Source organism: Cuculus canorus, chromosome 1 (assembly GCF_017976375.1).
Source record: "Cuculus canorus isolate bCucCan1 chromosome 1, bCucCan1.pri, whole genome shotgun sequence".
Lineage (NCBI taxonomy): Eukaryota > Metazoa > Chordata > Aves > Cuculiformes > Cuculidae > Cuculus > Cuculus canorus.
Genome location: NC_071401.1, coordinates 157578157 through 157595123, shown reverse-complemented (window position 1 = coordinate 157595123; position 16967 = coordinate 157578157). Strand labels below are relative to the sequence as shown.

Genomic DNA, 16967 nt, shown 5'->3' with positions numbered 1-16967 from the left:
TGGCACCCTCATGGAGGCTTTTACTGCTCTTCCTTCAGGAAATCATGCACCACTATGCCGGTGTCAGTATTGAGCATCTAGAAAAGTCTGCAATAAACAGAGTGTGCTGACTTAGGGAATCTGTGCCTGCTGCTGGATACAACAGCTTGCAAAAGAGCCTGGTCTCAGTTCTCACTTCCACTCATGCACTGGAGGCTGCTCTGGCGATTGGGCAGAGATTAAAGAGGCTGAAGTCTGTTTTTTCCACTGCTCCTGAGAGAGGTTTCCATGCTCAGTCTGGAGAAAAGGGTCCTTTAAGGTAACATAAATCAAGCTGCAAGATTTAGCTGAACTATCAGCAATGGCCCTGTATGTTTCAGAAACTAGGAGGCACCGGAGATGTAAGACCGCAAGCCAAAAAGCCATTTACAAGGCTTCCCCAGGAAAAATGAAGTCCCTGCTTTTCCCATTCAGCCAACGGTGCTCAATTTCTGCATGTCAGAAGATCATTACAGGCCCTAGGCTTTCAGGCACCGATAATTTAGGAGATGCTGGGGCTTTTTATAGCAGATGATATAAAATCCATGTAGCCCGTCATACACTTAATTAGTTACCGGAGAGTTACATTTTCTTCTGAGCAGTGAGTCTGGCCTTTCTTGGAACAGTTAACCAAGACTTACTATCTCATACTCAGAAGACTGCTACTGTGGTATAATTTTATTAACTTACATGAACTTTTCTCTGATTGACAAAAACAAAAGGAAAACCAGAATGAGTCCATTCTTTTTCAGGTAGCTCTTATCACCCACATATCTCAAAGCACAAAGCTAAATTTTCATCATCCCTATTTGTAAATATGGAAGCTGATGGACAGAAAGGTCATAGACCTGCTGATGAAACCAAGCCATCAAGAAATCTGCTGTGGAGTTTGATGTGCTTGGTGGTACAACACAAAATACTCAGACAGTACTTCTTTGTGATTCACTGTTTAAGAGTGTCCTCTCTGTGCATTGCTGAGTTGCCCCATGAGAAAGCAATAACATTAGTGAGAGCCCTTCCTGTGTACTAACTTTGCCTAATGTCTGCATCCAGGCTGCGGGTGGTGCTGCAATGGGATTGAGTTTGTTAGGTCATTTTAAAAGGTTTAATCTCTTCCCTGTTTTCACTCTGCCCACAACTGTTTTTTCTTTTATAAGGTTAGTCTTCTCCTGAATGCCATGTACAGAACAAGCTCAACATTAATGTACTGAACTATGACATAACATTTTTTCCATTTTTTGATCAAACCCAGGTAAGTTGATCTTGTTATCTATGTGACTGCCAGAACACAGAGAATGGGATTGTTCTTCAGAATGTACCGGAATAACACAGTTTCTACCGTATTGTCTCAAGGGTTTTCCTTAGATGTTTTTTTCCCCTATAATTTATTTCTTCTGTATGAAATACATGCCATATACTTGTGAACACTGATTAAAAAATCCACTAGCACCCACTGAAAGTGATCACACATTGCATTAAACAGAGAAGTAATACTGCCTTGTTTTTAAAAAAAAAAGAAGGAGGAAAGGGAAGGGAAGGGGACTGCAAGAAGGTGTTTTTATTTAAATGGAAATTAGATAAATTCCACAACATTTTTTCATTTAAAATAGCAAAGAAAATGATTGGTGTCACTGGGCAAAGAAGAAGGAGAAACTGAACAAAAGTCATCTCCAGACGTCTTCTTCCCTGACAGCTCCTTTTCTCATCTTTTTTTTCTGAATGATCAATTCTTTCTCCTTGGCAACCAGCAGACCAATAAAGAAAGGCTCTTCTAAAACATTTTGGTAAAATATTTCTTTCTTCTTCTTAAGGGGATACATGTCTTCCTATGGCTTTCACACCATGCTACAGGCACACTCTTCCTTCCTCCTCCTACCAGATAAAAGCACTGCTGTGCAATCACATTCAGTTCAGCTTTTTTTTGCCACCATTATTATGATCTTTTTCATGCAACAGCTGAGGCTTTCAAACAGAAATGATTGCTTCTGGGGAGCATCTCCACTCTCCTTGGGAGCATTCAACTAATGGGCAGAGGAGGCAGACCTTCCTGCTCCATTATCTTGTCTCTTGGGTGGCTGCTCACCTCCCAGACTTGCAGATGCTAAATGCTCTAGCTGCCATGCGATAGCAGATCCCTGGTGGAAAGAACTGAAAAGAGAAAAGCCAGGGGATGAAACTGTGCATGATTTTGGTTTTAATTTTCTCCTTTTATTGCCAGGTACTAAGCCTTCTATTCTCCCCTCAGGATCTTGCAAATGCATAGGGTTTAATGGTTTTCAGGCTTTTTGTTTGTTTGTTTGTTTGTTTTGTGGTTTGTTTTTTGTTTGGTGGTTTTTTTGTGGGCTTTTTGTTGTTTGTTTCTTTTTTTTTAATAGCCTTTCACTGGCAGATCCAACCCTTGTTTTAATTCAGAGCCCCTACACCCTTGCTTTCCAGTGGAGGTACACACTTCTATAAATTGAATTAGAGACTTTTACGAGGAAACTTCCTAAGGATATTACTTTGCCAAGAACCTGGAACTGCAGTTCACTTCTATGGTCCAATTAAACACTATAAAGACATCATAAGTAAGTGAATTGTTTAGTAGCCATTATTGCACACCGGGCATACACATGTTACACAAAGGATATTCTGACTGTTTCACAAAGACTTGTTTGTGGGGTCCACAGCTGATGGCATACTTTGACTGAAGTGGTGGATGTTATTTCTAGGGAAAAGTGAAAGTAAAGTAAGAGGAGAGAGAGAAAAAGGAGAATCTTTCCACAGTGGCCAGCTGAGAATGGCAATGATAAGGTCCTATAGAAGTATCGTCCTCTGAAGGATCTCTCCAGCGCAGTAGGTGATGACAACGAAAACGATGTGGATGCTGATTTCTTGCTGTGCTTTCCCTTAGCATTACATACGTTTCATCAGAACTCAATTAAACTCCCTATGGGTTATTCCTGGTTGTCATTTTAGTAGCTCTGGGAGGAGAATGCTCATCATGTGCAAATGTTGCACATTCGTTGCTTGTTAAGCTTTCGTGAATATATTCACGAAATTTTCTGGATAACATTTATTGCAAACTTAAATAGCTGTTACCTACTTTGTTGAGCACCACATTTGTTTTTCTTTTTTATATATATTGAAGTCCACAAAACAGGAGATATAGAGGGAGAGGGAGGAGGGGCAATTCTTAGAGTAGTGCTTTCCAAGAGAATCCGCCACAATAATACCACGGGGTTTTGCAGAGGCAGGGCCATGAAAGCAGTAATGTAGGAACAGCACAAGTGCAATAAATGAAAAATGCTGCCACAGAGACGCTGATAATTACTGCCTCATGGCTTCAGGGAGAGGTTATGTAGCTGCAAGCAGTATGCTTTGAGCACTGCTGAGGCTAACGCACCAGGCACACAAAAGCTAGCAAAGCCTCCACCCAGCCTGATGTGGAACCAAGTATTCTAGTATAAATTCAAAGTCTCTGTCAAGAGGAGTGTTTAACACAGGCAAGGCGGGGTGCAGCTGACAAAGGAGTTATTTCTAAGGCCAGCAGAGGAGGAGAGCTCTCCTCCTAATTTAGTTTCAGCTTCAGGAGGAAAGTCCTGAAGCTTTTGGAGGAAAGTCACAATGCAAGGAAGACTGCTTGGATAAATACCTCCTAACACCCTGCCTGGTGATCAGCTTAGCGCTGAGATTTGATTACACTTACTGAGATTTGACCTTACATAACCACCTGTATTCTGAGAGGTCCTAAAATAATTCAGTTCTCTTTCGAATCTAGCTCTGGTGTGTGGCTTCTCTAGGACACCATCACCTGTAAGATGCCAGCTCACACCACAACATCCACTGAGGGACAGAGAGAAAAAGTTGCTTTCCTCCATGCTGCGCTCTGAAGTGCAGTGGGTGTAGAGAAGTCATCCCTTTTTCCCAGTAGCAGGGACTTTCTTCCTCTCACTCAGCCCTCTCCTCTCACTCTCTCCTTAACTGGGCTGCTTTGTCCATCCTCAGCCTTTCTTAGGCTAGCCCCTGGAGCAAACTGATTCAGTTTTGCCCCTATTCTCTCATCCCAACCAAATCCTTTTCCTTTCTCTCTCTTGCTGTTCCCCTCACTCCCCAAGGAGAGTTGTGTCATCCAAAAGTGATACGTGAAGTCTGCACACCTTCAGGCTGGAGATGCGGGTTATGAGATTAGCACGTTAACTGGCCTGAAAGCTGCTTAGACAAGCATTAAATCTCCAATCTCTTCATCTTTCAAGGAAATCTTTTCTGGAGGAGCTGGAGAGATGGAACATCCAGTCACGTTTTCTGAGGTTCAGCTTCTTGCCCAGCTGAAAGCCCTCAAGTCCTGTGGCCAGGTGGTTTGAAGGGGTTGCCATAGGATCCAGGGGTGGGAAAAGCAGGCAAACTCTTACCAGGGGCTCTGTGGTTGCACCCAAAAGTGCCTTCTTCCTACTTGCTCTCCATATTGAATATTGGCTCTCTTACTTGGCACTATGTCTAACCTCCATTCCTTTCCTCCTTTCCCAACCTATCGGCTTGCACACTCCCTCATAGCATGTTAAAAGGAGTGAGTGGCACTGAGTAGGAAGAAGATAAGCACCATGTGTTCTCAGCACAACAAGATCAACCTTAAGATGCTGCCTTCTAAAGCAAATCCTGGGACACTTAGTGCCTGCGTTTTATTCGTGCACAATCAATTCATGCTTCACAGGCTGCATCCTCCTGTTTATCCTGCTTAACTGGGAGGCGGAGGAGGCAGTGCTGGGCTTACTAAGAAGCTGAGAGGCACCTCATGATGCAGTGAATGCCTCCTATATATCAGGGAAAGGCCTTGTGACTGAGTTGCTGGACGTGTCATCTTCCCCTGTGCTTATCTCCTCGTGACTGCCTCAGGCCTGGATTACCTCCTCTCAAATCTAGTGGAGAAAGGATCTCTGCACGTAATGAGAACCATCACCTGAGGACACCCACATGGGGGTTATCCACGGCCAAAAGTGATGCTTAACTTGCAGTAGCTGTTGATAAGGATTCACTGCACCACCAAAGTGTCTTCCTAGTGTATCACCTATTATGTCTTTCCAGAGATTGCAAAAAAGCTTGAGGGGGAGGTAGAGCTCGTGATAGTGACAGGACTTAGTAATGTTATTCATTAAAGAGCAACGCACGTTAGTAACATTAAGTACTGAGTTCAGTGCAAACGCAAATGAGTAGCTCTAAGGCAAATCGTTCTACACCGTCAGTAGAAAAAATGTTACACTACTGGGCCTCTTACAGAAAAAGAAATGGATTCCCTAGTTGGGCTAAGATCTCTCTTTGTTCCCACCCCCTGAAACTTCCAGCCTGGGAAAATTCAGCTCCAAATTAGAAAGTTTTAGAATGGAATGTAGGTGAAAGTAATTCTAATGGGTGACAGTTTCCTGAACTAGTTGATTCTAAAGGCAATAAAATAGTTCCTTTCCTCAAACACAGCCTTTTCTTCTGCAGAACATGGAGGTGAAACTTAGCAGCATGCAGCAGCAACGTACCATCAATCCAGCACCGATAAGGTGCTGCAGAAGACATATGACTGTTGAGAATAAATGTTGTATAGTTGAAAGATGTGCATTTAGAAAATTGCATAAGCTTTTAGCTATTTACGTGAAATGAGTTTAGACGCTAGTGGTTGATTGCGTGTATTCATGTGGTCAACTAATTGTACAACTAATTGTCATCAGTGTGGACAAAGCAAAGAAGACCTATTAATAATAATATTTTGAGTAGAAAACACTGTTTTTCCAACTAAGGACACATTTGAAATATTATCATTTCCTTTGCAATAAAGCAGGTACACTCTTGCTGCTGTCCTTGCCTCCTTCTGTCACAGACATAAGAATTGGCTGGGGTTGGGCAACGTCTGCCAAGAGATGATCTTCATTCTGTAGCATCAGTTTGTCAGAGATGAAATACTCATTGGTAGAAATTTGTCTTCTGTGTTGTTCTGTTCCAACACAGTTCAAAACCTGCCTTTCTTCCAGCAGGTCAGTGACGTGGTTCCCCAGCGGGATGTTGGATATGCTGACTCAAATGATGATGCCTTGCTTCTAAGCTCCCATCTGCTCGGCATGGTGCATTTCCAATGTCTGCAGCTCCTTCTTACCCCTCTTACCAATAGGAAGATGAAGCACAAAGCAATTACATGATTTGACCATGATTAGAGTGGCTAATTTCTAATCTAGGAGTAAAATCTGTTTCTCCTGCATGCCAGAAGTGCCAGTATAGGCAGAGTGTACATATCTATGTAGCACACACCTATACATCCCTATACTTCTATGTACATTTGTGGATATGCTGGTCTTGATCTATGCTCATGTATGTTTAGAAATAGTGTACAAATAGCTACACAATGACACAGGCAGTCTGGTCTTTATCTCCAACTCAAACAAAATTAGAGAAAGCTAAACCTTAGTATTCTCCAGATAAAATGACCGTAATAACGCTAGAGTTACGATTACACTGGTGTCTCTACGCACAACTGGTAAAACCAAGGAAATCTCAAGCCAAGTCATGAGGAAACGGTAACCTCAGCTCACGCACTGTCCCAGCCAGTAGAGTGTTCTGGTCTTCCAGTACTAATTAGGAAGTCTACTGAAATAGTCAGTCCAGACAGCACAGGAACCAAGATAAGAAGTTGATGTACAAGACACAGGGGCTGCTTAACAAGACCATTTCTGCAAAGCTTCCCGTAACTGACAATCAAACTCTTCACATCTTTCCCAGGCCAGGACTGCTCACATGAGCAAGTTGGGCCACCATAACATGGCAGTGTCATTGAAAGAATTTGCTCTGTCCATTCCCTATCCCACACAGCTCCTTCCCTTATGCTGGCACAAGTCTTTAGCCTTACTTAGCCACTGTGAGCAAGTATCAGGACACCTGTCTGGATTTAAAACTCACTGCTTATGCTTATGAATTTGCTTACATATTTTTGCCAGGTACAATTTAAACTCAGCTCAGTACTGTATTCAGCTCAGTTCTCTTGTGCTGGCCCATGGAGAGGGTTAAGAGAGTGAAAAAGAGCAGCAGAGAATGAAATAATTTCTCTTGGTAGTGAAGTTAATTCATGGAGGCTTAAAACGTTTCTGAGGCTGCAGCCCCTTTTAAATCAGAATCCATCGCCTGTCAGCCACATATCTTGAAATGCATAAGGTCAGAATCAAAGTGCACAGATAGCCTAAATGAAAGCACTTGTAGGCAGGGAAAATCAGTCCCTCTCTTCTGAGATCTGTCCATCCCTGAAGCAGAGCCCTCTTCCTCCGTTGTTTGCAGCCTCTAAAGGTTTGCGTACAGTAATCATTTTCTAATGAACATGTGGATCTGGAGCAGTGAATTGAAGTCCATTGACAACGGATTTGCTTTGCTCATTTTGCTTCTGCAAATGCATTAAGAGCAGTCTATAAGTCATTGCAGATCCAGATTTGTCGGTTGCAAACCAAGAATCTAATTTGTTCTTGAAATTTGCAGTGAGGATTGTATGCGTGAAGGATTTATGTGACTGAACAACTAAGTAGGCACTCCGTGAGTGGAAAAGAAAAAAATCTGCTGATACTTCACAGAGGAAGTGGTGTAAAATCTCTCTGATCATTTAAGCATCCTTGGAAGATGAGCACTCTTCCTGAGGTAGCTGATCATTTAAACGGCTTGTGTGAAAATGGCTGGGAGCTGGGTACAATGAGTTGATCAAATCCAGCAGGTAACGCATACTAACCAGGAAAAATGAGGTTCATCTGCAACGACCCCCGTTTGCACACACATCCCAACGCACACGTACATGGGAATGCACTCAATCGATTCTCCACTTACTGTAACCGGTATAAATGAGCGCCGGCTTTTGAAACCGACCTCAATTGCACCAGGAAAATAAACAAAACAAAAGCCACGTCTGAAAAACAGATTCCCCCGTTCGCAGACACAGCAGCCCTCATCGAGATTTCCGTGAGCCGCTGCCCGGGGAGCGCTCTGCACCCCTGAGCGGGCTCAGCCCCGCAGACAAAGCCCTGCGCAAAACGAGCGCAGCGCCGGGCGCGCAGACAAAGCGGGGCAGTAGCCGGGGGAGCGCTGCAGCATGCGGGGCCGCGCAGGGCTCCCTCGGCGAGTGGGCTGCTCCTGCTGCTGCTGCTGCTGCTGGCGGCTGCGTTTCTTTTTTTTTTAGCGTGTGAGTGTTATTTTTTTTTTTTTTCCCCCTCTCTTCACCAACTTCCTTCCTGCTCCAACTGCCAAAGCTGAGAGCGGAGCGCCGAGAGCGGAGGAGGACCGCGGCCGCAGGCGCAGCCCGTGAGTAGGAGCCCGGGCGGGGGGAGCCGGGCAGGGGGAGACGAGCGGCATCACCCCGACTCCCTCTACCCTGGAGCCGCGCAACTTTACGCCTTTGTTCCCGGCGGCTGACTTCGTTGCCCAGCCTCGTCCGGGGAGACGAGGAGGGCCCTGCCTGCATCCGAGGGGGAGGTCGGGCTCTGCCCAGTGATGGGGTGGACGGGGCAGAGGAATGGGAGGCAGCTCCCGCGGCCCCGGGGTGAATCCCTGCGGGGCGGTACCCGGGGCTGGCTGGGCGATGGGCTCCTCTTCTGCCCTCGCGCCCCAGGGACGTGGAATGGTGATGTCAGGGCTGGGGGCGTTGGTGGGGCCAGGTTGTTACTCCCCTATCGCGGAAAATTCTTTCCTCCCTGCCAAACCCGCTTCCTGGAGATAAGCCCTCGATCCAGGGGATGGTTTGAAGGAGGGCAAATAAAATGCTGCTGCTGTGACACCCTTCTTTGTGATCCGTGGCGGCACAGGGGGTGGGTGAGCCGAGGAGGTGCGCACCATCCACCCTGTGTGCTGCCCTGTGCCCCCTCCTGCTGCAGGTGCCAGGGCAGCCCCACGCACACCTTCCTCCCTTCCTGCCACAGGCAGAGCCCAGCTGAGAGACGATCGCACCCCTCGTCGAGGCATGATTTCTGCCGGCCATCTCTCTCTCTGGCAGGGGTTCCCTAGTGCTAACCCCTGCTGCTCTCTCTGCTGCTTTGTGGAAACTGTCAGGCCTCAGAAGCGCAGATGATGCACAACTGCGGGTTGGGGCTGCAGGAAAGGAAGAAAAACGTGGCAGGGATGTGTGCAAATAACCCAGATTTCTCTTTGTATAGAGTATTTATAGGGTTAATTTTCTCATTTTTAATGAGGCTGGAGGCCTGAAGGCTGTAAGGGCTCTCCATCTTAGCCTAGTCCTTGGCCTGGGCAATGACACAGGAGACGGGGGATGGACAGTTGGGCGCTGATGTGCTCACTCTGGGGAAGCGCTGGTACCTGAGCCCAGTAGCAGGTCTCAGCTTGCAGGGGCACCAGTCCCAGAGCTGGAGTGAGCAGAGGCAGGATCAGCTGAGATGTGAGCTTTCCTCTTGGTCATCTCCTGACTGCGAATTTGGCAGGAAGGCAAAGTCGGGTCTACGACTTGAAGAGACATGCTGGAATTGGGTTTGATCAATGCAGTCCTGAGAAGTGTGTTAGCCTAGGGGTTGTTTCGCTCAGCGAGCCTGGCTGGTCCTGTTTCCCTCAGGCTCTTGCTGCTGGCACAGCACGCTCCCTGTCCACCTCTCTGGGAGGTTTTCGGAGCGTAAAAGCATCCCCCCTCAAGTCAGCCAGCACCTCATCGACCCTGGGCTGGCAGGGAAAGTCTCTGCAGCATGTGTGATGATGCAAAGGGAAGGTCTAAGGGATGGATGGGAAGCAACCTGCTGGTCCAGCCTTGACTCTGCCTTTTCCCTGCATGTGGCCAGAGATATCTCTGTTCATCGCCTGGATTCCTCTTCTTCTGTGATAAACCACAAAATCCCCTGTGGAGGATGGGGACAGGCAGGCAGCTCTGCTCTGTGGTTGTAGCGGTGGCAGATGCAGCCTAGTGTTGTGAGAGAGCCTGGGAGAGTAGGAATTACTCCGATCTGTAGTTGGACCCCAAATGAAAGGCAAGACCTAGCAGTCACTGCCATGGCTCATCATGTCCTCTTCCTGTGCCAAGTGTGGGATGGTTCTGAGGGGATTGAGACTTAGCAAGGTGACTGTGCTGGGGCTGCAGAGCAGCGGAGCATGAGCAATTGTTGCTTTCATGAGGGAGCTTCTGGTTTCCTTCCTCATGAGGACAAGTTCAAGGGCCTTTCCTGTGATATAAAGGTCCTTAGCACTCCTGGTTCAGTGAGTGTGAACTCAGCCAAGGTTATTCAGCTGCTAGGACATGCTTTCTTTCCTGTCCATTTGAGTTGGGATTCCCTTTTATTACCAAGTTGCCCACACTGCACTAGTTCCTGACTCACCACAAAACGCCATTGCAAAGTAGTCTTGCATCAGAGCCATTGCTCATTAGCATGCCTGGCTGAGTGTTCTTGTTCCTGTGCCGCTCTGTCCTTCTCTACCACTGTGTAACATGCCAGCATACCCTTCCCTGAATTTTTTCCTCTGGTCTCGCCCATACTGAGATTAAACTGGGAGGTCTGTGTGTTACTCATTGCTGCCCAATTCCATTTGCTGATTCACTCTGAACTGTTGCATGTATATATATATTTTTTTTTGTAGTTCTGTTCTGTTTTTAATGAATGAGAAAACTATGCCAGTAGCTCCCAATTTAACTTTTGGGAGGAGGGGTGAATGTTAAGGCCATAGCTGCAGAGAGGGATAAAGGGCTTACTGGAGAAATTGCAAACAAGCAGGCAAAACCGGAATTTTTTTAGCAGGGACAGCCTCTGAGAAGGACTTAATGTAAGGATAAGCTGAAGTGAACTGAATCATCTGTGTAATTTGACCAAACCTCCTTGCTACCAAACAGCAAGAAATGGCTTGGCCATTTACAACAACCATCACTGCACCAGGACACTGCTTTGTTTTTCAGCCTTTCATTGAAGAGTGGGAGGGTGGTTAGGACCACGCAGCTGGCTCTATGAGGCAGGCAGCTGACTAAGGGGGACCAGCACTGCTCACCTCTCCTGCCTTTGTCTCCTGTTCTGTATTTCCTGCCCTCCCCCTAGCTGCCCATCAGTTGATCTCTACCCACTCTGGCTCCCGTTTGGGATGCTACCCAAGAGCTTTGCTGCCCTTCTGAGTTCAGCAGCACGTGTCCCAGCTGCGCTGGCTGTGGGCTCCAGCTGTCCTACCTCTCCTTTTGAGAAGCCCCTCTGATGCAGCACAGGTATGAGTGGCTGCATGCGGTCACTGTCATGCTTCCTTCACCAGTGGAAAAGAGACCTGATCAGTGCCTGCAGTGAGATGTTTCCGAGAGTGAACGCCAGCAGATAAACAGTGCGTGGATTTCCGTGAGGGCTTCAGCTAGCTTGCCAGTATAATAGAATTGCTGTCAGGTATTAAATTTTTCTATGACATGTGACTTTTAACCCATCATGAGAGAGTGAATGAAACCTCTGGTTTTTGCTTTATTCCAGTATCTCTGTGCCCTAGTGCGTGGCCGGCCTTCTTTGTGCAAGATAGTTGGTGAGTGCTGAAACCTTGCACAGTGCCTTGTAATTGCAGGCTTGCCGGCCAGCAACCGTGCTGCAGAGTGACTGTAAATCACTCTGGCTTCAGCCTCTGCTCCTGCACCTCCTCCTTGGGAGGGAAGAATTGTGTAGGTCTGATTGTGCATGTGCATGCGGTGCCTGCAGGGAGAGGAGTGGGGGCAGAGGGGCATTGTGTTCAAGCCAGAATATCAGCACAGCAGTGTCGAGATTGCAGCTTATCACTGTCGCCATTTGCCTATAACGATCCCGCTGTGTTCATCGCTGGGCGGGTGCCTGTCTGATGCAGGGGCCTGAGCCACACCGTGCCTAGTGCAAGTGCTCCTGGGGATATTTCCCCCCTCTGCATTTACTGTTTCTTCCTCCATTACGCAGACCAAGCAACATCATGACTGAGAAGACCCAAGAACCTCACGTGGAGGAAGATGATGATGAGCTGGATGGGAAACTCAACTACAAACCTCCTCCACAGAAAACACTGCAGGAGCTGCAAGAGTTGGACAAAGATGATGAAAGCCTCACGAAGTACAAGAAGTCCCTGCTGGGAGATGGACCTGTGGTAGTAGGTAGGCTGGGGCATGCCAATAGAAAGGGACTGGAGAGATGCATTGTAACCGTGTGCAGTGGGGATGGGGCAAGATGGCCTCAAAGAGGAGGGAGTTTGTTTGACCAGGCACATGCGCTGTTTGTACTGGAGGGCTGGGGCTGGGCAGGTGGAGATAAACATGTGAAGAAAGCAGGAAAGATGCTTTAAGCATTAGCTGTAAGGTTCCTGGGAGTGCTGGCTTTAGAAAGGGACTTGTGGTGCGAGGTGTGTGGGCCTTGGAGGACTCCTGAACAGTTAGAAACATGAGGGGACTAGCCTATGCTGAAAGGGGGCCTTGCTACAAAGAACGATCTTAAGATGGGAGCCTTCTTTAGTGGAAAGACCTCCTCTAGGTATTGGAATGGAGGCTGGAGGGGTCCACGTTGAAGTACTGGAGCAGATATGAGGTCCTTTTGTGCTAAGAGAAGTCTGGCATTGCTGGGTGTCTCATGAAGTGCAGTTTGTGTGGGAAAGCAACCCTGTTAGCGCAGTGTCACTCCCCTCTGCCTGCATTTAATTTTGCAAGCTGACAGCTTCCCCCTGACTCTGTCTGCAGACCCAACAGCTCCCAATGTGGTGGTTACCCGACTCACCCTGGTATGTGACTCTGCTCCAGGACCAATCACTATGGACCTTACAGGTAGGCACAGACTCTGTCCTTGGGCATGAAGAATAAAAAGTAAAGGCCCTGGTGTGCTTCAAATTGAAAGTTTTGATCTGTTACAGTGGATTTGAGAGGAATTCTGAGGGCATCTTAGTCTTGTTTCTTATTTTAAGTTATACATGTATGAAAAAGGAAAGGAGATGTGACAAAGGAAAATATCAAGAGTCTTTGTCTTCATTTAGACTGCTCTAGGAGCTCCTGGGTTTTTCCTGCCTTCTGTTCTTATTTCCTTTCAATGAATGTGCATGCATTTGTGTAGTGGGCTGTTTTGAAACTTCAGAATCAAGCAATACTGCAGTTCCGGCTCCTGGGGACATGGGGAGAGAACAAGGCTTCACCTTATATGGGCTCTTCTACAGAGAGAGAGGAAGCTGGGCCCAGAGAAACAGAGAGGCTTCCTGTTCAGCCAAAACCACACAGAACCTTGCAGAGCACGGGCAGTCTTGCAAGTTGGGCAGGAGCAGTGAAACACACTCTGCTCACCCAAGCCAGGGCTGGGCGTGAGGGAAGCATGCACACGCTCCTGCAGGTGCCTTATGATTGTGCCTAGATATCTTTGTGTGTACATACCTAGAACTGTATTTATTTAGGCACTATTTTCATAGGTGTGGACACAGACACATACCTACACCCCCATGGTTTCTCTGTGCATGCTCTCACAATGTGATTGCTTATACAGACCTCCCTGTACTCCAGTTTGCAGGTTTGCCATCCTTTGAAGGGATGATTACCTCTGATGCCAGTCCTAGCCCCATTCCACCACATGTAGTCTCTTTTTTGCTGTGACCCCTCTAGCTAATGGCTTGATCCTCTCCTTACAGGTGATCTTGAAGCACTCAAGAAAGAGACCTTTGTATTAAAGGAAGGAGTGGAATACAGAGTTAAGATCCACTTCAGAGTGAGTTGTTTTCCTCCTTGTTGCTTCTCATCAGTTGCTGAGGTCAGTCACCAGTAGTCTGTCTGATAACTAGGGATGGGCAGCATGTCTGCCCAAAAGCTGTGCCCTTGTAAAGTGTCCCTAAGTACAAGTGTCATTCTAGCTGACAAGGGACAAGGTCTTTCCAAGGAATTGCTTCTGCTTGCCCACTCCTTGAAAGAAATTGCTTTCTGTCCACCCACAATGGTGAACAACAGGTGATTTAGAAGCCAGATGGGCAATTTTGGCTGAGTTTGGCTTGGCTTTTTTAGCCACCAGAAAAATCTTTAATTCACATAAGGTGGAAATGGACAACGAGGAGAAGAGATAATGGCTTTCCATGAAGTACTGGTTCAGTCTGCATCGCTAGGCTTCATGTATGCATAAAAAAATATTTTTTTGACTGAACATTCCTGAGGTCTTCTGAGTCACGGTATACCCAAATGGGCTGATTTCTCCCGCTCTCCCATTAATCAGTGTGTCAGCTACTTCTTTTGTTTCCAGCTGAAAATGAAATTTCACCACACTGCAGTGTGACGTCGAGTGCTGAAGTGATTATCTCCACATTTGCTGCAGACAAAGCTGGGTTTGGCAGAAAAGGCGGAAAGGAACGGAGGATAGTTCTCCTGAAACAGAGGAGGGAAGGTGTTAGTGTTGTGGGTTCTATAGGAAAGATTTCCTTTCTCCTCTGAGGTTCACTTGCTGTCTCAGAGATGAGTTTGTCCCCAGACACACCTCCAGCTCTCCTTTGTGCTATGAAGTATTTCCATCTGTATCTGAGCCCTGTTGACAGGAGGTGCCTGGAGCCAGACAAGTTATTCTAACTCCCTCCCTCAGTCCTTAGGCTAGTGAGAGGTAGCACCATGTGAATTCTTCCCTGGGAATGTGGAAGGATCTGCCAGCCTTGTTTCCAGATTGAGGAGTGCTGGAGGGGCACAGCAAGGGATACATCAAACTATTCATGGGAGATATGAGGAAAGGTTATGAACAAAACTATGTCCCTCTGTCTCTTGAGGAGAAACTTGCCAGATCCCCACAGAGCTTAGAGGGCAGCTGGGAAGGTGTAGCTAATCTTGCCCACCTGTTTGTGCTGGAGGAGTGACTCTAGTCACCCATGTCTGGTTTTCAATATGGGAATTATTGATCAGAAACTCCCTGCTTCGCTTTTCTTTGTCCTCATCAGCTTGGGAAGTGCAGGAGATGTTCAGAAAATGCTGTAGGTCTCCAGATGCCTATGGCAAAGTCATGTTAGGACTCCCTACAATGTGTCCTGTGCTGAGCCTTTTGAGAGCAGTGGTGTAGGAAACTGAGATGGGTATGTCTCTGAGGAGGGAGAAGACCAGCAGACACAGAACCAAACCCCTTCCCTTGACACACACTTTTGGTCACTTCTTGCAGGTAAACAGGGACATCGTCTCGGGACTGAAATATGTGCAGCACACCTACCGGACAGGGGTGAAGGGTAAGTAAGAGCCCTTTGTGCCCTGCACACCAGTGCTCCTACTACCACAGCCCCTTTGCTCAAAGAAGTGTTCCTGCAGCTCTGAGCTGGGACAGAACCTCCTCTGTTCCCAAGGCTTCCCCTCTGTGCCACCATGCAGGAAGTGAGACTTTTCAGCAAAGTGCATTAGCCTGCACTCTGCATCACCCAGGCCAACTGTTTCCTGTTCCTGTGCATACTCAATATAAGTGAGCTCTGGTATCTGTATGCTACACCACTGTCTGCAGCAGCAAAGTCCCCAGAGACATTGGTTGCCACAGATTTCCTCTCTGTACAGAGCTCATCACCTCCCCCCTCCCCATCCCCTTCTCCATAGAGTGGCTTAGCCTGTGTGGAGCTTTCCACCCCCTGAAAAGGTCTTCCAGATGCACTTGGTAAAATTCAGAGCTGTTCTACAAAGACTCCTGATGTGTGCAGAGCTCTGTGTTTGCCTGTGGTCTCTCTTCTTTGTGTGGTTCTGCACTGTGAGGAAAGTGTTTTGCACACACACATCTCATATGTGCATTTTTGCATGCAACCACCTTTAAGGTTCCAGCATCCCGTTCAGCACATGCAAGTGGTGTCTTCTCACCAGAAAAGAGAAGTAGTGGGGGATTGAGAGGGATCTTAAGCCACATGCTGGGTGTATCCACAGCCTTACAGCAACACATATATATGAGAGAGTACAGACTGAGTTGCCTGTCCATCTGCCCTTCCATCTATTTATCCTTCCAGCTGTTCTTGTGCTTCACTAACTCACTTTTTTTCCCACTGATTCTGTTCCCTGTGCTGGCACAGACTATCCCTTTTTTTTTCCATTATCTCATTTCTGTCTGTGTGATCTGTGCTCATATTTGTGGGTTCTTTATCATTTCCCACCCGAGATTTTCATCCTTTGTGGATTATTTTCTCCTAGTGGACAAAGCCACATTCATGGTTGGCAGCTACGGGCCACGGCCAGAGGAGTACGAGTTTCTGACGCCTATTGAGGAGGCTCCTAAGGGTATGTTGGCTCGAGGCACCTATCACAACAAGTCCTTCTTCACGGATGATGACAAGCATGACCATCTCACCTGGGAGTGGAACCTGTCCATCAAGAAGGAATGGACGGAATGAGTTCACCCAGTTTGCCTTCCCCCTTCCCATCCCCTTGCCTCCTGCACCAGTCTCCAGGTGGGCTATGCCCACCACGCTGCTCCTTCCTGTCACCATGGCCGGCCATAGCCCGGGCAGCCCTTCCTCTGGGTGCTGGGGCTCTGTGCCAGCCTTGCTCGATGCACAGGCCTGCAGGTGGCCTTTGCTGCTTCTTCTGATACACTGAAAATAACCCATCTGTTCTCACCACTGCTCTATCATGACACATAGTGGGTTAAATTGGGAAGCATCTCCCTCTCCCAGTACTTCCTCCTGCTGCCTCCATCTCTCCTGTACCAATTCTGGTCCCGGAAGTGCCTTTTCTAGGAAACAAGATCACCTGGCAGGGCGGACTGATCCCTGGAAAATCCCTATCCGAGTTACACTTGCCATGTGCTCTGAGTCATTGTAAATGGTTACTTACCTCCTGTGACAGTCTCCTGGTCTGTATCTGGTGCCCTACCCCATTAAAATCCATCCTTGTGCAGGCAAAAACAGTTGGGGGAATGCAGCTAGATGCTGTAACAAGACATCAGTGTCCTGAAAATAAAATCAGTTTGTTTCTTCTCTTCTGCACAAGTGTCACATTCTTTTCTAGAGTATGTTTTTTGGCAATATGTATGTAGAGAATGCCTTATGGGAGGACTTAAGAGCATGTTTCAGCAGGGAAATAGTCTCTA

General features: G+C 47.2%; 1 protein-coding gene across 2 annotated transcripts; it reads left to right on the top strand.

Moving 5' to 3' along the window:
• Positions 1-8069: 8069 nt before the first annotated feature.
• Positions 8070-16855, top strand: ARHGDIB (Rho GDP dissociation inhibitor beta). 2 transcript variants are annotated; one of them, XM_054076814.1, is made up of 7 exons: positions 8070-8307; positions 11436-11484; positions 11883-12073; positions 12650-12733; positions 13579-13655; positions 15072-15135; positions 16070-16855. In XM_054076814.1, the coding sequence occupies exons 3-7, from the start codon at positions 11896-11898 to the stop codon at positions 16267-16269; spliced, it is 603 nt and encodes a 200-aa protein (XP_053932789.1). In that variant the 5' UTR covers positions 8070-8307; positions 11436-11484; positions 11883-11895; the 3' UTR covers positions 16270-16855. The 2 variants fall into 2 exon arrangements, with proteins under 2 accessions (XP_053932789.1, XP_053932796.1); XM_054076821.1 differs by lacking the exon at positions 11436-11484 and having other exon boundaries at positions 8072-8307.
• The last annotated feature ends 112 nt before the right edge of the window (positions 16856-16967 follow it).

Excerpts from the sequence above, each read along its gene's own strand:
- ARHGDIB (XM_054076814.1), top strand. The coding sequence starts at position 11,896 with ATGACTGAGAAGACCCAAGAACCTCACGTGGAGGAAGATGATGATGAG. Across the intron at positions 12,074-12,649 it reads AGATGGACCTGTGGTAGTAG|ACCCAACAGCTCCCAATGTG; the intron begins GTAGGCTGGGGC and ends CTCTGTCTGCAG. Across the intron at positions 13,656-15,071 it reads GAGTTAAGATCCACTTCAGA|GTAAACAGGGACATCGTCTC; the intron begins GTGAGTTGTTTT and ends CACTTCTTGCAG.